This window comes from Muscardinus avellanarius, assembly GCF_963383645.1.
Source record: "Muscardinus avellanarius genome assembly, chromosome: 7".
NCBI lineage: Eukaryota > Metazoa > Chordata > Mammalia > Rodentia > Gliridae > Muscardinus > Muscardinus avellanarius.
In genome coordinates, this window is record NC_137793.1 from 84,292,195 (window position 1) to 84,316,323 (window position 24,129).

A 24,129-nucleotide genomic window follows, 5' to 3' on the forward strand; every position below is an offset into this window, starting at 1 on the left:
CAAGTCCCAGGTTTGAGGTCAACCTCAGCAATTTTGTGAGATTCTCAGCCACTTAGTTTCAAAATTTAAAAAAGTAAATAAAAATGGCTGGGAGTATAGCTCAGGGTAATGCCTCCAGGTTTAATCTCCAGTACCAAAAAGAAAGAAAGAGCCAGATATGGCGGTATATACTTGTAATCCCAGGCTGAGATGGGAGGATGACAGGTTTGAGGACAGGCTCAGCAAATAATGAGAGTCTCATCAACTTAGAGAGACCCTGTTTCAAAATAAAAATGAAGGGGTTGGAGATTTAGCTCAGTTGCAGAGCACTTACCTAGCACACACAAAGCCCTGGATTTGATCCTTGACTCTGTAAAAAACAGAAGATAAAGTATTTTAAAAATATAAAATCGCCAGGCGTGGTGGCTCACGCTTGTAATCCCTGCGCTTGGGAGGCAGAGACAGGAGGATCGCGCAGGTTCGAAGCCAGCCGCGTGAGTTGGCTTAGGAGACCCTGTTTCCAAATTAATAAAAAAAAAAAAAAAAAAAAATATATATATATATATATATATATATATATATATATATATATTAGGTCTAGGAGTGTAGCCCGGAGGTAGAGGGGCTTCCAGGAACCCCAGTACCACCAAAATGAATAAATAAATAAAATAAAATTATAAATATAAAATCATGCCGGGTGTGGTAGCACAAGCTTGTAATCCCAGCATTCAGGAGGCTGAGACTGGAGGATTGCGGTTTCCAGACAGCTTCAGCTACTTATGAGGCCCTCTGCAACTCAGTGAGACCCTGTTTCAAAATAAAGAATAAAAAATAGGGCAGGGGGTGTAGCTCGGAGGTTGAATGCCCCTGGGTTCCATCCCCAGACCTGGAAAAAAAAATACAAAATCAAATTGCCAGGCGTGGTGGCTCACACTTGTAATCCTTGGGCTTGGGAGGCTGAGACAGGAGGATCACACAAGTTCAAAGCCAGCCTCATCTGGTTTAAAAGACCCTGTTTCCAAATAAAATATAGAAAAGGTCTGGGACTGTAGCCGGAGGTAGAAGGCCCCTGGGTTCCATCCCCAGTACCACTAATAATAAATAATAATAATAATAATAATAATAATAATAATAATACAAAATCAAGCAGGGTGTGGTAGTGCATGCTTATAATCCCAGCATTTGGGAAGCTGAGACAGGAGAATCATGGTTCACAGATAGCCTCAACTACTTAGTAAGGTCCTTTGTAACTCAGTGAGACCCTGTTTCAAAATAAAGACTAAAAAATAGGGAGCCGGGTGTGGTGGCGCATGCTTGTAATCCCAGCATTCGGGAGGCTGAGACCAGAGGATCGTGGTTTGCAGACAGCCTCAGCTATTTAGTGAGGCCCTCTGCAACTCAGTGAGACCCGGTTTCAAAATAAAGAATAAAAAATTGGGCAGGGGATGTAGCTCGGAGGTCAAATGCCTCTGGGTTCCATTCCCAGACCTGCAAAAAAAAAAAAAAAATAGGGCTGGGGGTGTATCTCAGAGGCAGAATGCCCCCTGGGTTTCATCCCTAGTACCTCAAAAAAAAAAGTATAACCCCCAAAAAAAATCCAAGAAAAATAAAAATGGAGCTGGGGGTATAGCTCACAGGTAGAATCCCCAGTACCACAAACGAAGGAGGAACAGGAGGAGGAGGAGGAAAAACAATTGAATCTGTTCTCTCCCACCTTCCAAGGGGTGAAAAATCCCTTCATGATGTGATCATCTTCTCCTATTAGTCCTGATCCCCTCCAGGACCAAGAAGCATGAATACATGGCCTAAGGCAGAGACCCTTCTATCTTGGAATACAGCTGCATGGCAAGAGCCCACGGAAGACAGGGCAAACCTAGATTAAGCCCTGGGTCCTGGGTCCTTAAATCAGCTTCTTCTCACCCTGCTGGAAGTAGCTGGTATTTCCTGGGCAGGGGTCAGCTGTGAAGACTTGAGTTTGGCTCAGGCCAGGATGTGTGATTCTCTCCTTAGGTGAATGTCATCCCCCAAGTGGCCCAGGCCACCGTCAATATCCGGATCCACCCTGCACAGACAGTCCATGAGGTACGTGCTGTGTGTTCCAGACTGCAGGCTCAGCACCAAGGAGGTGGGGCCCTTGGGCCTGGGTTAAGTTACAATTCTAAAGCTGGACCAACTCTTCTTTGTACAACCTACATTTTTCAAAAGTATTCTATGGCTAGTTGGCTAGGATAGGAGACCTCTGGTTGGGGGAACTTGGAGCCTGGGGATGGGAGACAAAGTCAAATAACTGATAATGCCAGGAATGGTGGTACATGCCTGTAATCCCAGTACTTGGGAGGCCAAGACAGGAGGATCACAGGCTCAAGGGTGGCCTCAGCAAAGCAGTAAGACTCTCAGCAACCTAGTGAGACCCTATTTCAAAACAAAAAATAAAAAGGGGATGGGTATAGCTCAGAGGTAGAATGTCTCTGGGTTCAAACCCCAGTACCACAAAAAAAAAAAAAAATACTGATAACAATAGTAGCAAATGTATATACTGAGTTTGCTGTGTGTTTGGCACCATTTTTATGTATATAGACATCTGTACACATCCTTAAAACCACACTTTGAGATCAAAAGTGCATTATTCTCATTCAACTGGCAGGAACCAAGGCACAAAGCTGGGTGTGTGGTACACTCCTGCAGCCCCAGTATTTGGGAGGTTGAGATAGGTGGATCTCCAATTCGAAGTCAGCTTCAGTAATATATGAGACTCTCAGAAACCTAGTGCGATCCTGTTTGAAAATTAATTTGTGTGTGTGTGTGTGTGTGTATGTGTGTGTGTGTGTGCACGCACGCACAGTAACTAGGGATTGAACCCAGGGGAGTTCTACTTCTGAGCCATACCCCCAACCCTATTTTATTTTTTAGTTTGAAACAGGATCTCAGTAGGTTGCTAAAAGTCTTGCTACAAGCCGGGCTTGTAATCCTAGCATTGGGGAGGCTGAGACTTGAGGATCGCAGTTCCGGACAGCCTCAGCTACTTTGTAAGGCCCTCTGCAAGTCAGCGAGACCCGGTTTCAAAAAATAAAGAATAAAATATAGGGCAGGGGCTGTAGTTCGGAAGTTGAATGCCCCTGGGTTCCATCCCCAGACCTGAAAATAAATAAATAAATAAATAAATAAATAAATAAATAAATAAATAAATAAATGTCTTGCTACATTTTCAAGGCTACCCTTGAACCTGTGATTCTCCTGTCAGGCTCCCAAGTAGAAGGACTACAATTGTGTACCACCACACCCAATTAAATTTTTTTTAAAGGGGCAGGTGTGGCTGGGTGTGGTGGCCCACACTTGTAATCCCAGTACTTGAGAGGCTGAGACAGGAGGATCACAGGTCGAGACCAGCCTCAGCTACTACACTGTTTCAAAATAAAGAATAAAAAATAGGGCTGGGGGGGGGGTGTAGCTTGGAGATGGAATTCCCATGGGTTCAACCCCCAGTACCACAAAAAATTAAATTAAATTAAAAATAAAATAAAAGACTGGGTATGCATCCTGATATAGTGACACACACTTGTAATCCCAGTACTTGAGAGGCTAAGACAATAGGATTGCAGGTTTGAGGACAGCCTCAGCAAATAGTGAGACTCTCATCAACCTAGCAAGTCCCTATTTCAAAAAAAGAAAAATAGGGCTGGGGGTGTAGCTTGGAGGTAGAATGCCCCTGGGTTCAATCCCCAGTACCACACACACACAAAAGAACCTAAGCACAGACCACAGAGCAGTTAAGCAGTTCACTCAACAATTACACATCTAGCAGTCGCATTCCAGAGTCTGCCGTAGCCCCAGCTCTACACGATGATTATAACTATTAGAGACATACAAATCACCATGGGGGCACTGCAAAGGAAACTGATGCTATCTTGCAGGGCCAGAAGGCTGTTTCTGGCCCTTAGACATTTAAGTTGGACCTTAAAGGGCCATCAGGACTTGGCTAGAGATAAGACATTCACAGTGGCTCAGGAGGAGGCACAACTGGGAAGGAGTCATAGGAGATGACAGTTCCGGGAGATGGAGTCACAGCTTGGCGATCAAAGTCTTGCTGAGGACCTTGAGCTCTAATCTATGGCCAGAAGAAATTTTTCAGAAGTCAAATTGCGCTGTGATTGACTCAGATTTGCTATTCAGGATATACTGTTGGTTGCAATGACAAGGAAGTGCTAGAGAAGAAAGAGACAGGAAAGCTGGGCGTGGTGGCACAGGCTTGTAATCCCAGCATTTGGGAGGCTGAGACAGGAGGATCACATGTTCGCAGCCAGCCTCAGCTACTCGGTGAGGCGCTCTGCAACTTAGTGAGACCCTGTTTCAAAATAAAGAATAAAAAATAGGGCTGGGGGTGTAGCTCGGAGGTAGAATTCCCCTGTACCACAAAATAAATCCATCCCCAGTACCACAAAATAAATAAACAAACACCTCAAGTCTGGAGAGAGACATGAGCTAGAGGTACAAGCTGGAGTATTAGTAACTAGATTAGAAGCTCCAAGTCAGTGATAGGTACCAAGCTGAAAGGAACTATTTGTGCTATCAGAGAACAGAACAAGGAAGCAGACCTCTTCTGGGGCAAGGCTTCCCTGGGGCAGTGACATTGAGTTGCAAGCTAAAGGGCAAGCAGAAGTTACACGGAATGTTTGATATCTGCAGGAAATGACAGTTTATTTGGTTGTGTTCAAATCCGCACATGGGGCACACAGCTGCAATCCCAGTATCTGGGAGGCTGAGACATGAGTACCATAGGTTTGAGGCCAGTCTCAGCAATTTAGCATGACCCTGTTTTCAAAATAAACTATAAAGTCAGGTGTGGTGGTACATGCCTATAACCCTAGTACTTGCTAAGACAGAATAGCAGGTTTCAAGGACAGCCTCAGCAATGTGGGAGACTTTCAGCAACCTAGTGAGATCCTGTTTCAAAACAAAAATAAAGCCAGGTGTAGTGACACATGCTCGTAATGCCAAACTTGGGAGGCCGAGACAAGAGGATCACAGGTATGCAACCAGCCTTAACTACTTAGTGAGGCCCTCTGCAACTTAGTGAGACCTTGTTTCAAAATAAAAGACTAAAATAGGACTGGGGGTATAGCTCAGTGGCAGAATGCCCCTGGGTTCCATCCCCAGTAACACACACACACACACACACACACACACACACACACACACCACAAAAGGTTCAAATTAAGCAAAAAGAAGTTGGGGGTGCAGTTCAATGGTAGAGTTCTAGCCTCGCATATGTGAAGCCCTGGGTTCAATCTCTAGTACCAAAACAATAAATAACCAAAATGACAACCCAACAGCTATAAGATGGATAGACAGTATCCTCTGGAGCACAGAGGGCAGGTCTTTGACAGAGTCAGAGCAGCATGGCGGGGGAGGGGGGTCATACTAGACTTCCTTGGTCCTATCTGCTAAGTTGGTCCCACGGAGGTCTCACTCAGGAAGGAAGCCCACTGACGGCCTGCCGGAGCCACAGCACTGGACTGAGGGGGAGCAGAGACCAGAGTGAACTGTGGCTCTGCTGCTTCGCATCAGATGCCAACCTTTGTCCTCTCCCTGGGGGCTCGTGGGGCCAGGAAATCACCAAATTCCCCTCTCTGAGCTTCTTTCCACCAGTGTTTTTCCAGCCTCGTTCCAACTCCATCCCTTTTCGAGAGCTGTTTCCCACCCAGCGGGGCTTTCATCTCCCTCGGTCCTGGCACTCTTCCCTCCTCTCTCCCCCCACCGCAGGGCCCTTCCTTCCCTGTCTATCTGACGAGACCCCCTGGGATTATGGGCCCACCCTGCCCACCTGGCCCCAGGAGGAATGGAAAGCCTCCGTCAGTCAACGCTCACAGGGCCCAATTGTCCTGGTCACTAGTGCCAAGAACAAAGTCTCCGGGCCGCATGCACAGGGCTGCATGCTGGATCCAGCAGGAACACAGGCCACTCCCAGAATCCTTCCTCCATCTTCAACTGTCTCTCCATGTCCCAGATGTGCGTTGGCTCCAGCCCCTCCCTATGAGGAACAAGAGTCTTCAGAAATTTAATGCCGGGCGTGGTGGCGCATGCTTGTAATCCCGGAGCTTGGGAGGCGGAGACAGGAGGATCGCGCAGGTTCGAAGCCAGCCACGTGCGCTGGCTTAGGAGACCCTGTTTCCAAATAAAAAATGTAAAAAATAGGTCTGGGAGTGTAGCCCGGAGGTAGAAGGGCTTCCAGGAACCCCAGTACCACCAAAAAAAAAAAAAAAAAAAAAAGCCGGGCGTGGTGGCACACGCTTGTAATCCCCGCGCTTGGGAGGCAGAGACAGGAGGATCGCGCAGGTTCGAAGCCAGCCGCGTGCGCTGGCTTAGGAGACCCTGTTTCCAAATAAAAAATGTAAAAAATAGGTCTGGGAGTGTAGCCCGGAGATAGAAGGGCTTCCAGGAACCCCAGTATCACCAAAAAAAAAAAAGAGTCTTCAGAAATTTAACAGGTCGCCATGTGGAAAGGGAGGTTTGTTCTCAATGGGTCACAAGGAGTAGAAATACAGCCATGAATAGGGGTGTCAGGGAACCTCCACTTAAGGGAGGGTGCTAGAATACACCATCTTAGACAGTATGAGGTCTTCATCAGTGAAGGGGCCCAACCGAAGCGCTGTAGAGAAGACTAGTTCCTTCCTTCCTTCCTTCCTTCCTTCCTTCCTTCCTTCCTTCCTTTCTTTCATTTTTTCCTTTTTTTTTTTTTTTTTTTTTGTACAGGGGATTGAACCCAGGGGCATTCTACCTCTGAGCTACACCCCCTCCCTATTGTTTATTTTTTATTTTGAAACAGGGTCTCACTAAGTTACGGAGTACCTCACTAAGTAGCCGAGGCTGTCCACAAACCGTGATCCACCGATCTTAGCCTCCCAAAGGCTGGGATTACAAGCGTGCGCCACCAGGCCCGGCTAGTTTTTATTTTGGAACAGGGTCTTGCTAGGTTGTTGAGTCTTGCTAAGTTGCTGAGGCTAGCCACGAACCTGTGATCCTCCTGTCTCAGCCTCCCAAGTACTAGGATTACAAGTGTGCACCACCACGCCCGGCTCGGCGAGGCCCTTTCTGAGGGGGCATTTCCACTGAGATCAGAGCAGGAGAGTCAGACCTGGGCATGCGTCCAGGAGTAAGAGCTCAGTGGGGGACGGTCCACATATCCTTAGCATGTGGATAAAGCAGAATCCACCTCCTAAGGTGGGTGAGACTGTTACTAGAGCTCAGCACATAGTAAGCACTCAGTACATGCTACTGTTATCTGTTTATAATAGAGGGTCCACCTCCTCCCCTCCGTCCTAGACAATGATCAGAGTTGCAAGAATGGAACTAGGAGAAGGGACTCCTCAGTGGTAAGAGATTTCAAAGGTTACTTTAAAGCACATTAACCTTTCACTTCTCTGTCTACAGTCCTTCTAGCATGTTCCCGCACCACTGTGGTGGTGTTTTATCAGTAGAGATGTTTTTCTCTCATGAGAATCGTATGTCCATTGAAGGCAAGGAAAATGAATACCTGCTGTTCAGCTGCTCACAGGAAAGCCCGTGACAGTCTGGTACTCAATACATGCAACTCAGTTGTGAAGGTCTTCCTTATAATGAACTGAGACAGGGATTCCTTTAACACCCGACTCCTCCCCCCCCCTTTTTTTTTCAGTACTTGGGATGAATCCAGGGGCATCTACCTCCGAGCTACACCCCCCCCAAACCCTATTTTTATTCTTTATTTTGAAACCGGGTCTCACTGAGTTGCAAAGGGCCTTATTAAGTAGCTGAGGCTGTCCGCAAACCGGGATCCTCCTTGTCTCAGCCTCCCGAATGCTGGGATTACAAGCATGCGCCAACAAACCCGGCTCTCCTTTTTTTAATATTGCATATACCCCACAGGATATAATCTAGTACTAGACATCATAAACATGCAGAAGAATTCCACCTCATGTTAACAGATGAGCAAGCTGAGGCAGAGAGGCCGAGGAACTTGCCCAAAGCCACACAGCCATGACTGTCCAAGGCACAGAGTTTGCCATCAGCCCCCAGTCTTTGTGCCTGTCCCTCTTCATGCTCAGAATCTCTTGCCTCTTCTCTATCAGTTTCATATCCTTCCTTCAAACTTGGGCTCAGAATTCATCCATCTCAGATGAACATCTTTCTTTTTCTTTCTTTTTTTTTGTGGGACTGGGGGTAAAACCCAGGGGTGTTTCTACCTCTGAGCTATGCTTCCAGACCAATTTTATATTTTATTTAGAAACAGGGTCTCACTAAGTTGCTGAGAGCCTCACCAAGTATCTGAGGCTGTCTTCAAACCAGTGCAATCCTCCTGTCTCAGCCTCCCAAGCACTGGGATTACAAGCGTGTGCCACGCCCAGCTGATGAACATCTTTCTAATTCTCCTCTCCACTTTCCTTTGTATCTGCTCAGGAAACAACAATGCACTGTCCTTGTGAAATCAGAAGGATGCCCAGCCCAGCAGTACTAACTGTCTAACTCTGAACAAATAATGAAATAACTTTTATTATTATTTTTACTATTCTCATCTCTTTTTGGAGGAGGGGGGTTGAACTCAGGGGAATTCTACCTCTGAGCTACACCCCAGCCCTATTTTATTTTGCAACAGGGTCTAAATTACTGAAGCTGGCCTCAAACCTACAATCCTCCTGTCTCTGCCTCCCAAATACTAGGATTGTAGGCATGCCTCCGTGCCTGGCTTGGTTCACATCTTTTATATCTCAGGTATGATATGCAACATTTATTATATGCTTTTCTTGTGCTTGATACCAAAAATACAGAAATGATGTGAACACAGTCCCTGCCCTTGAGCCAAAACCTGACTTAGCAGCTGGTGAGCGACCTGGCCTCTTACTAAAAAGATCCAATCTGTATACCTTCTTTAACTTTGGGGGTGGGAATCTCTAAGTAATTTGGGCAGGGGACAGTAGGCATGGTCCCAGCCTACCTGATAGAGGATGACTTCAAGAACCTTTCAATGGGTCAAGAATGGACTGAGACTGTATGTTAATTATTGTATTAGAATATTTGGGCCGTAAGTGCTACAGTGAAACTAAACTATAAGTGAAAATGAGCTTTGATGACCTCTCCCGTTCAATAGCAGGGAATTTGCTTTGACTCAAAGGCTGGTTTCTAAGCCAGAAGTGGGAACCCTCCCTTCTCCAGGCTCAGCTCCTAACATCCTTTTAGGCACATTGGCCTAAAATGATTCCTCTTGAGATAATAGTCCCATCCAGGTAACCCCCAGCTCTCCAAGACAGAGACCATTTTAAAGCAACTACTTACCAACTGCATTGAGATCAATGCTGGGTTCTCCTTAGGTGGCTGAGTGGCTTTGAGGGACCACCTTAAGCCTCTTGGTCTATTTCCACATGTGACCTAATCCTCAGGGTCTGGTCCACATCCTTCCTGGGATCAGGGATTTTGATGGATGCCTTCTAGTCATTTCAGGATGAATTTTCTAGGAGTTTCCTCAGGTTCCTTCCTGAGGAAAAGGGGCAAAGAGAGAAAATTTGAATACAAGCATCCAAACTTCTGGCTTTTTTTTTTTTTTTATGTCTGTGTTGAGCTCATCTTCCTGGCTCTAGTGCATTTGTAACAAACAGGAAGCAGGAATGCCCAGAGTAGGGGGGGAAAGGTATATGGCCCTTTTGCCACCTGAGACTTTCAAGTTGAAGAAGGCTCATCTCCTTGCATCAAGATGGTTGGAAGCTGAGACAGGAAGATTGCAAGTTCAAGGACAGCCTCTGCAAGTAGTGAGACTCTCATCAACCCATTGAGACCCTGTTTCAAAATAAAAAATAAAATAGAAGCCAGATGTAATGGTGCACACTTGTAATCCCAGTACTTAGGAGGCTGGGACAGGAAGATCATAGGTTTGAGGACAGCATCAACTACTTAGTGAGGCCTTCCACACTTAGTGAGGCCCTCCGCAACTTAGTAAGACCATGTTTCAAAAATAAAGAATATAGCCAGGTGTGGTGGTGTATGCTTGTAATCCCAGCATTCAGGAGGCCGAGACCAGAGAATTGCGGTTCACAGACAGTCTCAGCTACTTAGTGAGGCCCTTTGCAACTCAATGAGACCCTGTTTCAAATTAAAGAATTAAAAAGAGAGCAGGGGGATAGAAATGGGGTTAAAATTAATGGGAAATGAGCTCTTGTTAAATGTTTGTAAAATTGTAAATGTCAAAATGTATTTTCTGTATCTACCTTTGGCCTGACAGGTGTCAGGAAGTTACTAGACAAAGGGGGGAATGTACCAGTATTGGAATGGCCTAGGAAGATTTGGGAAAGCTCTGATTATTAATATATTTCAAAAGAAAAAAATAAAATAAATAAATAAAAAGAGGGCAGGGGGTATATCTCGGAGGTTGAATGCCCCTGGGTTCCATCCCCAGACCTGCAAAAAAGAAAAAAGAAAAGAAAAGAAGGAAGGAAGGAAGGAAAGAAAGAAAGAAAGAAAGAAAGAAAGAAAGAAAGAAAGAAAGAATAAACAGGGCTGGGTATATAGCTCAAAGGTAGAATGCCCCTGGTGTCAATCCCTAGTACCACAATAAGCAAATGAATATATAAATAAATACATAAACCAGGCATGGTAACACACACTTGTAATCCCAGCATTTGGGAGGCTGAAACAGGAGAATCATGCAGGATTGAAGCCAGTCTCATCTACTTTGTGAGACTTTTGCAACTCAGTGAGACCCTGTTTCAAAATAAAGAATAAGCCGGGCATGGTAGTGCACGCTTATAATCCTCGTGCTTGGAAGGCTGAGACAGGAGGATCACACAGTTTCAAAGCCAGCCTCAGCAACTTAATGAGATTCTGTTTCCAAATAAAATATAAAATAGGTCTGGGAGTGTAGCCCGGAGGTAGAAAGCCCCTGGGTTCCACCTCCAGTACCACCAAAAAAAAAAAAAAAAAAAAAAAAAAAAAAAAATTTAAAAAAATAGGGCTGGGGGTGTTGCTCGGAGGTAGAATGCCCCAGGTTCCATCCCCAGTAACTGCTAAATAAATAAATAAATAAGTCTGTCTTTGCTGTAAGCCACATGACTCTGCCTTACTGGAGCAAAATCAGGAGTATTTAAATTCATGTGGTAGAGCCAGGTGTGGTGACACACGCTTATAATTCCTGTGCTTGGGAGGCTGAGACAGGAGGATCACACAGGTTCAAAGCCAGCCTCAGCTACCTAGTGAAGCTCTCAGCAACTTAGTGAGACCCTGTTTCCAAATAAAATATAAGACAAGTCTTGGAGTATAGCCCAGAGGTAGTAAGCCCCTGGGTTCCACCCCCAGTACCACCAAAAATAAATAAATTAATTAATTAATTCATGTGATACTTGGGAAGCAGATCAATAGGAAGTCTAACCCCCTTTGTTTCCACTGTGGAGGTTCTAGAACACCTCAAGAACACTGTGGCTGATGACCGCGTCCAGTTCCAGGTGTTGAGAGCCTTTGACCCGCTACCCATCAGCCCCTCCGATGACCAGGCCTGGGGATACCAGCTGCTCCGCCAGACCATACAGTCCGTCTTCCCGGAAATCAACACTGTTGTCCCAGGTAATGACTTCATCAGCTGTGGCTGGAGGGAGGTGGGGCTGGAGCTGCTTCCTCCCCATTGCCCTCTGGCCCACCCCCACCTCAGCTGCTCATCCTGGAAACAGCTGGCTGCTTCCCCTCCTGTTGGGACTGGAACTGTATTTTCCCCTCGGGGTGGAAGTGAGAAAGCAAACAGGAAAGGAGCCGAAACAATAAATTAGGTCAGTCAAGCCTGGGTCCTTGCTTAACCCAGGCCAGCAAGGGCCCATGACCCTCCTACACAAAGAGAAGGGTTGGCGTAGAATTCTCCTTTCAGGGGAGGCCACGGAGTGGGCCAGGAGCCCACCAGATTCTGGTTCTGATTCACTCTAGGACAACAGCTCGGCAGCAGAGCACGGAACCATCTGCCCAGAAAAGCTTTAACTTCGACATTCGTCCATTCACCGCTCTAGCCTCGTCCAGTCCCAGCAGCTCCGGCCCTACCTCCTCCCCAGGCTTTTAGCATGCCATTCACATCTATCTGTGACCACAGTCCTCCAACATAAGAGCAGAAGAGGACCACCTGGAGAACTTCTCAAAATGCTGACCAATCTGGGTGTGATAGTACATGCCTGTAATCCTAGTACTTGGGAGGCTGAGACAAGAGGTTCCAGGTTCCAGGTTTGAGGCCAGTCTCAGCAATTTAGCAAGTCCTTGTTTCAAAAATAAACAGATCTGGGTGTGTACCTCAGAGGTAGAATGACCCTGAGTCAAATCCTCAGTAAAAACAAAAACAACAAATGTAGATCCAAAGATCCAGTTAACAGATCTAGATGGGAGCCTGGGACCTGCCTTTTTGACAGATACCCCCAAGGAACTCAACAAATGATAGCCGAGCACAGCTTAAGGCTCCCTAGTCTACAGTGTGGGGAGATATTCTAAGGTGAAGGCCTGTGTCCAGTTTCCTTCTATCTAACTTTAATCCTGGATTTCTCTAACCCCCAGGGGCCCTGGCCCTCATAATCCCAGATCCTCCTCTCTTGGCCCTCAAAGCTTCCATATCCTACTTTTTCCTTTCTGGGGCACTTTGCCATAATCCCATCAATGGGGTTATGCTATTACAAGAAAAAAAGATAGGCAGAAACCATCAAGTGAAAACCCACAAAGCACATAATTATGAAGAACATACTATCCATTTGAAACCAGGAGAAGAAAATAGAACAAAACACAAATTGCCATCACAATCATTCCATGAGCTTGAGTTGGTGCTCTGAGGTGTATTTTCTCAAAGAACACCCTCATCAAGGACGAATGCCAGGCTCAGCTGGGTTACCTTACCCCTCTGCCTTTGGGAGGAGAGAACTGGGAAGAGAGTATTCTGGGACTTTACAAACTTGAGGTTTGACTGCAGGACAGTCATCCCTGGGAGAATGGGAATAACAGGAAATTATGTTTCACGTGCAGAGTATTGCATTCTATAGCAGTAAAGTTTCCCTGAGTGTGTTTATGACCATGGTAATATAGATTAAAGGCCATGAGATAAAGAAGTGATATCTAAGCCGGGCGTGGTGGTGCATGCTTGTAATCCCAGCATTTGGGAGGCTGAGACAGGAGGATCGTGGTTCGTGGACAGCCTCAGCTACTTAGTGAGGCCCTCTGCAACTCAGTGAGACCCTGTTTCAAAATAAAGAATAAAAAATTGGGCAGGGGTTGTAGCTCGGAGGTCAAATGCCTCTGGGTTCCATCCCAGACCCACAAAAATAAATAAATAAATAAATAAATAAATAAATAAATAAAGCCCAAAAAAGGCTGAGGCTGTCCTTGAACCATGATCCTCCTATCTCAGCCTCCCAAGTGATAGGAGTACAAGCGTGCACCACCATGCCTGGCTTTCACCATGCCTGGCTTTAGACGTATGGTTTCTAAAATAGCAAATGGCTATGAGGATGAAATGAAAATACTGGCCTGCCTGGTCTTCGTGGACAGACAGTACTTAGCTTTAGACCATTCAAGGGATATCTCACCAGAACCCTCAGGTGTAGATTCCGTGTTACTGGTTGAAATGACATTTATATAAGGTTTTGAGAAAGAATAGCTTGCAGAAAAAAACAACAACAACAAAAAAAAGCCATAATGAGAGGTTCCTAAGAAGACCCAGACATTGCTCTATAGTGACCCAGGGTTCCTAATTTTCCAACCATTTCACTTTTTTTTTTTTTTTTTTTTTTTTTGCAGGTCTGGGGGTAGAACCCAGAGGCATTTGACCTCTGAGCTACACCCCCTGCCTTTATTTTTGAAACTGGGTCTCACTGAGTTGCAGAGGGCCTCACTAAGCTGAGGCTGTCCACAAACCACGATCCTTCAGTCTCAGCCTCCCAAATGCTGGGATTACAAGCATGCGCCACCACGCCCGGCTCTAACCATTTTACTTTCTACCACTTCCTTGCCTTAGCTGCTCATATGAAGCCTCTTCTCTCTCTCTCTCCCTCCCTCTCTCTCTATCTCTATCTCTATCTCTATCTCTATCTCTATCTCGTTGTTCTGTTTGTGGTACTGGAGATGGAACCCAGGGGCCTTCTACCTCTAAGCTACACCCTCAGCCCTATTTTTTAATTCTTTATTTGGTTTTGGTTTAGGTTTTAGTAATAGGGATTGGACCCAGGAGTGTCTACCACTTAGCTACACCCCCAGATCTATTTTATTTTTATTCTGAAATAGGATTTCCCTAGGTTGATCAGTGTCACTACTTGCTGAGGCTGTCCTCAAACCTGTGAAACTCCTATGTTAGCCTCCCAAGTACTGGGATTCCAGGTATGCCCCACCACACCCAGCTTATTCTTTATTTTGAAACAAGGTCTCACTAAGTTGGGGAGGATCTCACTAAGTAGCTAAGGTTAGCCGTGAACCTGCAATCCTCCTGTCTCAGCCTCCCAAGTAGTGATTACAAGCATGTGCCACCATACTCAGCATCTTTTTTTTTTTAATTTGTGGTAATGGTACTGGGGATAGAATTTAGGGGCCTTCTGCCTCTGAGCTATACTACCACCCCTATTTTACTCTTTATTTTTGTGTGTGGGGGTCTGGGAATAGAACCCAGGGGCATTCAACCTCCGAGCTATACCCTCTGCCCTATTTTTTTTTCTTTATTTTGAAATAGGGTCTCACTAAGTTGCAAAGGCCTCACTAAGTAGCTGAGGCTGTTCGCGAATCGCAATCCTCCAGTCTTAGCCTTCCGAATGCTGGGATTACAAGCGTGCGCCACCACGCCCAGCTTCTTACTCTTTTATTTTGAAATAGAATCTCACTAAGTTGTGGACAGCCTCACTAAGCTGCTGAGGCTAGCCATGAACCTGTGATCCTCCTGTCTCAGCCTCCCATGTACTGAGATTATAATCGAGCACCACCACACCCAGCTCCTTTCCCTCTTAACCTTCCCTTTCTAGGTTTTTGTATTGGCAACACTGACAGCAGACACTATACCAACCTCACCACTGGCATCTACCTATTCAACCCTCTCTACCTGACGCCTCAGGACTTCAAAAGGTGGGTGAACAGCTTTGAGCAGCAGGGGGCATAGAAGGAGATGCATCTGACCTGCACCTGACAGTCCACAGAATGGGAGAAACCAGGGTTCCACAAACTAAAGTGGAGACATTGTAGAAGCCGTCTATCCTCACTGGCAGAGTCTTATCACTCCTCAGAATGTATAGGAATTGCTCCCAAGTAATTCCAGTACTTGGGAGGTTGGGACAGGAGGATCAAAGATTTGAAGCCAGATTCAGCAACCTAGCAAGACCCTGTTTTAAAATAGAAAATAAAAAGGGCTGGGAGTGTAGGTGAGAGGTAGAATGTCCCCAGGTTCAATCTCCAGTAACAAAAACAAAAAAAAAAAAAAAAAAAGAAAAGAAAAAGAAAAAGGATGGAGATAATCAAGTGCCTGGTGAGAACCTGGTGGAATCAGGACTATGAGGTGATCTTCCTCCCTTTGGGAGAGTGCTTATCCCCTGGACCTCAATTCCTCTACCTACAAAATAGGAAAATTTCTCTGCATTCTCTGAGAAGCAAACACACAGAAGGTTACAGGTGGGCACATGCTTTGGCTTTTCTATGGAATACTATGGAAATTCAAGATGTGAGCACTAATTTTAACTGCTGTATGTGGTTTGCTATTTTGTGGCTTCTTCCACAAATTTTGAATCCTGGCATATGAAAAGATAATTTCCATTTAGCTCTCTGGTACTTATCACATCCAGATTTAACTTTCCCATACTGTTCACTTGTAAACAGAATTAAATTACTTGAATATGAGCTTAAAAATAATTTTCATGTTTTTGTTTTTTGAGTGGGGAGGGGAGGCAAGTAGATACTCTTTTCTACCATGTTTGAGGTTACAAGTGTACTTTGTCATTTATGGGTTGGGTTATGAAAGACAGGCTGGTAGGCATGAGATTTATTAACAAGGTCTCTAGATGAAGTAGAATAGGATAGCTGCCCTGGGCAGTTGCCCTCTCTAACCTCACTTACTCCTAGTAAGCTGAGGGCTGGGACTGGCTTAGAGAAAAGTCTACCTGGGGAATCTGTCCTCAGAGAAAGAGAATCAGAAAAATAGCTCTTTTAGAAGAGAAATTATTGAGTAGACCTCAGAGCAAAGGATTTTGTATCCTCCAGGACATGCTTCACTATCTCCCCAATTCCCACTGTTCTTTGCCATGAGCATGGATCCTTGAGAGATGACCTGCACATCAAACAAAACCTCACAGATGGTGTTACATCCAGCATTCTCATAGCTGTGATCCAAAACAACTGATTGTACAACTTAGAGAAAAGAAAATTCATTGGCTCACAGTTCTGGAGATTTCAAGGGTTCAGTCCCTTTCAGGCCAGGTTACATCTATGGTGCTCAAGGCATGGCAGCAGGAGGTGGAGATGGGGGGAGCAAGAGAGTATGTAAGGGCTCTGCTTTTACATCATAGAGGCTGGAAGCAATAGCAAGCAAGGAGATTCAAAGACAGGAGCAATCTCTAATGCGACACCCCGGAAACCCACCTCCTCTAGCCATATTCCACTTGCATAAGTTACCACCCAATACGACCTATCACTGATGAGATTGCAACTCTCATGACTTAATTCTAACAACTCTGAACATTAATAAGTTAGCTCTTCTGCGGACATTCTATATCCAAACCACGTCAAGTGGCTTCTCCCATCCCTGGATGGTCAGAAGCTAGTGCTATTAGGTGATAGGAAAAGAGATAAGGAAAGCACTCTATAATAACATTCCTGCTATAGCGCTTGACCCTCCCCTTCTCCTCCAAATGCATCTCTCTTTCCCTCAGCATCCATGGAATCAATGAGAAAATCTCAGTCCAAGCCTTCGAGACCCAGGTGAAATTCATCTTTGAGTTGATCCAGAATGCTGACACAGACAGGAAGCCAGTTCTTCACCAGCATGAACTGTGAAGTCAAGAAGCCAAATGGGTTAGGGGTACCTGACACCTGGCCTGGACTAAGCCAAGATGGATAGCCAATGTTGATGAAAGTTTTGATCAAAACCATTTGTAATACATTGCTCACCGGCCCGGCTCATTCCTAAACTCACCCTAGACAGGGCCAAGTGAAAGAAAGGTCAGCAGAAGTCTGGTTTCCCTTTTCTTCCCCAAATCTGTATCCTTCAACTGACTAGCATTTACTGCCTTCTTGTCCCTCCTATCTCTGAATGTGGAAGAGCCTATCTACCTTGTGCTGGTCATTCAACTGTTTCCCACTCCAGGCCTAACTGAACAAATGCAGATTTGAACATTTTCAATTTAGGTCACTCTTGCTGGATTGCCTTCTCGAAGGCTCATAATATTTTGCTTCTTGCTAGAAAATCCTCTTTCCCCTCTCATCCCCTTTGTGAACTTGTGGGCTGCCTCCTCACATGTTCCCTCCTATAGCTGCAGCCCTCCCCCTACTCTCAATTTATTCTACATCTGGAGCAGGACTTAGTCAAACTGATGCTATTGTAATTGCCACCACGATGGTCAAATAAAGAGACCCATGCTAGGGCCTGGAGAAGAAAGCCTCTGTCCTTGGGCTCCTCCCAAGGACTCCCTGGGCTTTGCTCCCTCCCTGCCCTGTTCCCACCACCTGCTGCTGCCATCCCACCCCAGGAGGCACTAATCTGTGGAAACATTTCCCTGGCACATCCTATGGGCTGAGCTCCCAGGAGAAGGGCACTCATGACCCAGCCTCTCAGTGGAGCCCGGGACCAGCAAAGCCAGGCCCTGGCACCAAGTCTCAGTTCAGACTGATCAAGGGGAAGTGGAGGACAAAGGGGAGGTGGAGACTCGCTTGAGCATGAGGAGACACAAGCTAGCCTCCATTAGGCACAGCAGAGCTCCTGTCTCTTCTCTGGACTCCGATCCTGAGCATATTTGAATGTGCTCTGGAGCTGCCGGGCGGGGGGCATTGGAAAGCAGCATTTCTTGGCTCAAGGCCAGGAGCCGTGCTTTGTGGATCACAAGGGAGTCGGGGTCACAGAAGGAACTGGGACTTGACAGACTCCCTCTGCTTTTTCCTCACCAGGCAAGGACCTTCCATGCCTTCCTGGGGCTTGGTAGCAGGGGGTTCCTTTACTCTCTCCTCATAAACCCCCATCTTCCCCCTGCCCCCAATTCCTCACTTCCCTGCCATGGATGTGAGCTGCTCCTTGGAGCTCTGGCTTAATTGTCTGTGTTAGAAACAGTGTGGTGATTATTCATGCTTTCTTTCTACTCCTCCTAAGATTCACATTCCTTCCCTAGCCCTCCCTTTTTTTTGGCCAATTCAGTACTTATTCAGCCTTTGTTAGAGGACAAGCTGAAAAACAAAAATAATCCTTCACATTTGTGCAGAGCCATACAAAGTACTTTCATAGACCTTATCTCAGCAGAGCCCCCACAAGAAGCCTATGAAAAAGGTAGTATTTCCCTTTCTCACAGGGGAGGGAGAGATCTCAGAGTGGGTGCATACCTGGCTGGGGGTGATTGGTTCAAGCCTGTGTCACTCATCCCCAAACGTACTTTATCCCAAAATGTGCCAAGCTGCCAAACGCATCTACTTCTCATCGATATTATATTTAATCCTCACAACTGCTACAATTTAAGTGTGTTCCCCAGAATTTACTTGCTGGAAAATTAATCCTCAAAGTCACATGTGAATGGTATCAAGAGTTTGGAAACTTCAGCATCTATGGTATTTAGAGGTGGGGCCTTTGAATGTATGTGATTAGGTTTAGATAGAGTCATCCGGTGGAGCCCCATGATTGATTTACTGGTGACTTTTTATGAAGAGGAAAGGTTTAAGGAGATACTTTTTTTTTTTTTTTTAGGTCTGGGGGTGGAACCCAGGGGCATTCAACCTCTGAGCTATAGCCCCTGCCCTATTTTTTATTCTTTATTTTGAAACCGGGTCTCACTGAGTTGCAGAGGGCCTTACTAAGTAGCTGAAGCTGTTCGCAAACTGCGATCCTCGGGTCTCAGCCTCCCGAATGCTGGGATTACAAGCGTGCGCCACCACGCCTGGCTTAGGAGATACTCTTAACCTGATTTAAACATTATACAATCTATACATGTATCGAACTATCACATGCCCCCACATTAAAAGCGAGAGAGGAGACCAGAAGACACAAATACATATATATGTGCTTCACCTTAGTACTCTGCCAGTAAGGCCACAACCACAGGGCAAACCAGTACCCTCCTCCTGCCCCACACACTCTTCAACTTTGAACCCTCAGAACCTTGAGCCAAAATAAACTTCCCTTCTTCATGTTCCTGGAAAAATAAAACAGACTAATACAACAACTCTAAGGTGTTATTGTCCATTTTACAGATGAGGCAACTGAGACTCCAAGCTAAAGGAATTTCAACATTGTCCAAGATTATGCAGGTGTTAGGGGCAGATATGAATCCAAAAGCCTGTGCTAATAGTTCTGAAAAGAAAACAGACTCCAAAAAGTGGTTGCCCGAGACAACATGGTTCTTAAGGGGCAGCTCCAAAATTAAAATGCAGGTCAAAAGTCCCCAGTCAGTGCTCCAGTTGCCCCAAGGACCTGTGGCGTTAGGCTCATTCATTCAGATCCAGGGAGATGTGGGGACAACAGCTCTTCTACTGCTGGGTTTCGTTCTTAGCTCAGTTCTCTGTGTTCTCCTGGCTGACCTCTCTCTATTCACACCTCTCCCTTTGTCTGCCAGCTTTGCTTACCACCCCCACCTCTAGCTTCTAGCTCTGCTCTTTTCCCTTCTCTGACTGGGAAGAGAATGAGCAGGGGACCCCTTTCCCATCCAGCATCACCGCCTCTTCCAGCTTTGAGAAAGATAGGCTTTAGCCAGGCATGGTGGCTCACACTTGTAATCACAGCATTCCATCCCCAGGCCCCCCCCCAAAAAAAAACTAAAAAGAATAAAAAATAGGACAAGGGATGTAGCTCAGAGGTAGAATGCCCCTGGGTTCCATCCCTAGTACTGCAAAAAGAAAGAAAGAAAGAAGAAAGAAAAGAAAAAGGGAGAGAGGGAGAAGAAAAGGAAGGAAGGAAGGAAGGAAGGAAGGAAGGAAGGAAGGAAGGAAGGAAGGAAGGAGAAAGAAAGAGAGAGAAAGAAAGAAAGAAAGAAAGAAAGATAGATAGATAGATAGATAGATAGATAGATAGATAGATAGCCAGCCAGCCTTTAGGACCCCCTGAGTGGGTGGAGAAGAAGGCCATTGAGAGAGAACCTCTCTAAATCCCAGCTCTGAGATCACATGTTCTAGCCCTGTAGTTCCTGGACCTTCTAGTTTAGGGCTTCTGGACAGAGTGGCTCACACTTCTGGCCTTGGAGTAACATGAGCCCCAAGACTCTGGGGAGGAGGGGGCCAGTAATTTTGGAACATTCCTTGCCTCTCCCTCCGCCATCCACCACTACCCAAACCTCCCTTGAGAGAGCTTCAGCAGATAAGTACCTACATGTCCCTTCCTCTCCGTCAGACACTTGGCTCAAGCTTCTTACACCTCACTGTCCAAGGTGGGAAGGAAGACAAAATGTTCATATGCCAAGAGAATGGGAAAAGACGAGAGTTGGGCTAGAATCTCTTGATTTGTAATCTGGATGCTAAAAACATGGCTATGCAGTATTCTTTTCTTCCAGAGAAGACAGTAGGAAACCAAGTTCCTATTGCAAGAGCTGAACATTTTATTAAATGCTTTTTAAAATTTAAGTCAAGGGTTGTTTTGTTTTGTTTTGTTTTTTGGCAGTACTGGGGATTGAACCCAGGGGCATTCTACCTCTCAGCTATAACCCCTGCCCTATTTTTTATTCTTTATTTTGAAACAGGGTCCCACTGAGTTGCAGAGGGCCTCACTAAGTAACTGAGGCTGTCCATAAAACACGATCCTCCCTTCCCAGACTCCTGAATTCTGGGATTACAAGTGTGCACCACCACACCTGGTTACAAATATTTTTTAAAATAAAACTATTTCAGCCAGGCGTGGTGGCGCACGCTTATAACCCCAGCATTTGGGAGGCTGAGACCAGAGGATCGCGGTTCGCGGACAGCCTCAGCTACTTAGTTAGGCCTTTGCAACTCAGTGAGACCCTGTTTCAAAATAAAGAATAAAAAATAGGGCAGGGGGTGTAGCTCAGAGGTAGAATGCCCCTGAGTTCCATCCCCAGACCCGAAAAAAAAAAAAAAAACTATTTGCAATTCTAGTATTTAGTGCCCACATAACTGTCAATAAAGAAAAGCATATATATATATATATATATATATATATATATATATATATATATAATTTTATTTCTTTATTCTGTGGTGCTGGGGATGGACCCGGAGGCATTTTACTTCCAAGCTACACCCCCATTTTAATATTCATTTGAAACAGAGGCTCCCTAAATTGCTGACGGCCTCACTAAGTTGCTGAGGTTGGGCTTAGAATCTGGATCCTCCTGTCTCAACCTCCCAAGTACTGGGATTACAGGCATGTGCCCCACACCCAGTTCATATGTTACCTTTAGACCTACAAATATAAAGTTTTAAGAATGAAAGCCGGGCATGGTAGTGCACACTTGTAATCCCAGCATTTGGGAGGCTGAGATGGGAGGATCGCGGTTCACAGCCAGCCTTAGCTACTTATTGAGGCCCTTTTCAACTCAGTGAGACCCTGTTTCAAAATAAAGAATAAAAAACAGGGCTAGGGGTGTAGCTCAGAGGTAGAATGCCCCTGGGTTCCATCCCCAAAAAAATAAAAAGAAAAGAATGATATAAGCTGGGCGTGGTGGCACACACTTGTAGTCCCAGTACTTGGGAGGCTGAGACAGAAAGATCACAGGTTCATGGTCAGCCTCAGCTACTTATTGAGGCCCTCTACAACTTAGTGAGACCCTGTTTCAAAATAAAGAATAAAAAATAGGCCTGAGGGTGTAGCTCGGAGAAAGAATGCCCCTGGGTTCAATCCCCAGTTCCAAATATATATATATATATATATATATATATATATATATATATATATATATATATATATATATATGCCAGACATGGTGGCACACACCTGTAATCCCAGTACTTGAGAGATTGAGACAGGAAAATTGCAGTTTCAAGACCACCCTCAGCAACTTAGCAAGACTCTTAGCAACCTAGCAAGACCCTGTTAAAACAAAAAACAAAAGAGGTGTGGTTAAATCCCCAGTACCACACATGCACACACATACAAAAAAAAAAATGGTATAAGTTATAGGTGGGTATGGTGGGAGATGCCTGCAATCCCATCTACTTGGGAGGATAGAGCAAGAGAATCCCAATTTTAAAGCCAGCCCAGGCAACTCAGTAAGATCTTGTCTCAAAATAAAACCAAGGCTGGGCATGGAGTTGCATGCTTCTAATCCCAGTACTTGGGAGGCTGAGACAGGAGGATCACAGGTTCGTAGCCAGCCTCAGCTACTTACTGAGGCCCTCCACAACTTGGTGAGAACCTGTTTCAAAATGAAGAATAAAGAGCTGGGCGTGGTGGTGCACACTTGTAATCCCCGCGCTTAGGAGACTGAGACAGGAGGATCACGCAGGTTCCAAGCCAGCCTCCACTGACTTAAGAGAACCTGTTTCAAATATATATAATATATAATAGGTCTAGGAGTGTAGCCCAGAGGTAAAAGGCCTCTGGGCTCCATCCCCAGTACCCCCCCCCAAAAAAATGACGAATAAAGCTGGGCATGGTGGCGCACGCTTATAATCCCTGAGCTTGGGAAGCTGAGACATGAGGATCACACAGGTTCGAAGCCAGCCTCAGCTACTTAGTGAGGCTCTCAGCAACTTAGTGAGACCCTGTTTCCAAATAAAATATAAAATAGGTCTGGGAATATAGCCTAGAGGTAGAAAGCCTCTGGGTTCCACCCCCAGTACCACCAAAAAAATAAAAAATAAATAAAAGAAGAAGAATAAAAAATAGGGCTGGGGATGTAGCTTGGAGGCAGAATGCCCTTGTATTCAATCCCAGTACAAGATATAAATAAATAAATAGAACAAAAGACAAAAGAGCTGGGGTAGAGTTGGGATAGAGTGCTTACCTAGCATGCACAAGGCCTTAGCTTCATTACCCAGCACCCCCCCACACACACACACACACAAGAAGCAGAATTTAATACTACAAAATGCTCCCTGACCATCACACAGGGTTGTAAACACTATGATAATTTGTAGTTACCTTCAGGACCAAAAACTGGAACTCAAAAAGAAGAAAATAGACACTCAGCACTACCGGTAAATAACAGGTCATGCAAGAATCTATGGCAGTCATGCTATCTGAAAGGAAGGACTTGGCAAGTTAATTTTCTTTTCTCTTAGCCAAGCACTTTCACAGCTCAGTTCCTCCCTGCACTGCAAAGCCTTGTCTGTCTCCACAGTCCACCGTGACATAATCCACAAACCTTCAGGGCATTCAGACACAGCTAATTTTTTTTCTGGAGATGTAGGGCATGCTTGCTTTGGCAGCACACATACTAAAATGGAATTATACGAGTGTGGCTCTGTACAAGAATGGCATGAAAATTTGTGAAACGTTCTATACCTCAATGTATATATGTCTCCATGTATACATCATGCTGTATAAAATATGTATATAATATTTTTATCAATTTACATGAGAAAAAAGGGCAAAAGAGAGAAGCGTTTCCCTGGAGCTTAAATTGTATTGTTCTCAGGAATGTGTGTTCAGGGTGATTGGCTGCCCTGTGTTAGCACTGAGAGCTGAATCTCAAGCGACAGAGGCATCCCTGTGTTCTTAGTAGGTTTAGTTAGTTTGTGGCTATAATACATGGTGCCTTATAAAGCAAAAAAGTCAGAGAAGGTGGCTATCTTGCCCAGGTCTAAGAGGTAGATCATGCCTGATCTGGGAAATCAGGAACATCTCTATGACGAAGAGGTCATGATTAAGCGGACACTTCAAAGTTGAATGAGAATTAACTAGGCAAAGAGCTGCAGTAAATTGTGTCAGAGAGAGCAGGGTATACAGAAGCGATGAGGTCGATTAGTACGTGAGACTTTCAGGAAAATAAAAGTAGTCCAGTTTGGGCCTTGTAATTCAGAAGAAGTAATGAGTATAATTAAAAGGTCCTTTCATCT

At 45.3% G+C, this 24,129-nt stretch overlaps 1 protein-coding gene across 1 annotated transcript in view; it reads left to right on the plus strand.

The window, feature by feature from the left end:
* PM20D1 (peptidase M20 domain containing 1) overlaps positions 1-16,977 on the plus strand; it is a gene marked incomplete at both ends in the record, with an annotated part of 35,139 nt that extends 18,162 nt beyond the window's left edge. Inside the window, 4 exons of the mRNA XM_080698229.1 lie at positions 1,990-2,061; positions 11,391-11,559; positions 14,961-15,060; positions 16,854-16,977. Coding sequence (XP_080554355.1) covers positions 1,990-2,061; positions 11,391-11,559; positions 14,961-15,060; positions 16,854-16,977 — 465 coding nt within the window. The remainder of the gene's footprint in view (positions 1-1,989; positions 2,062-11,390; positions 11,560-14,960; positions 15,061-16,853) is intronic.
* Positions 16,978-24,129: the final 7,152 nt, after the last annotated feature.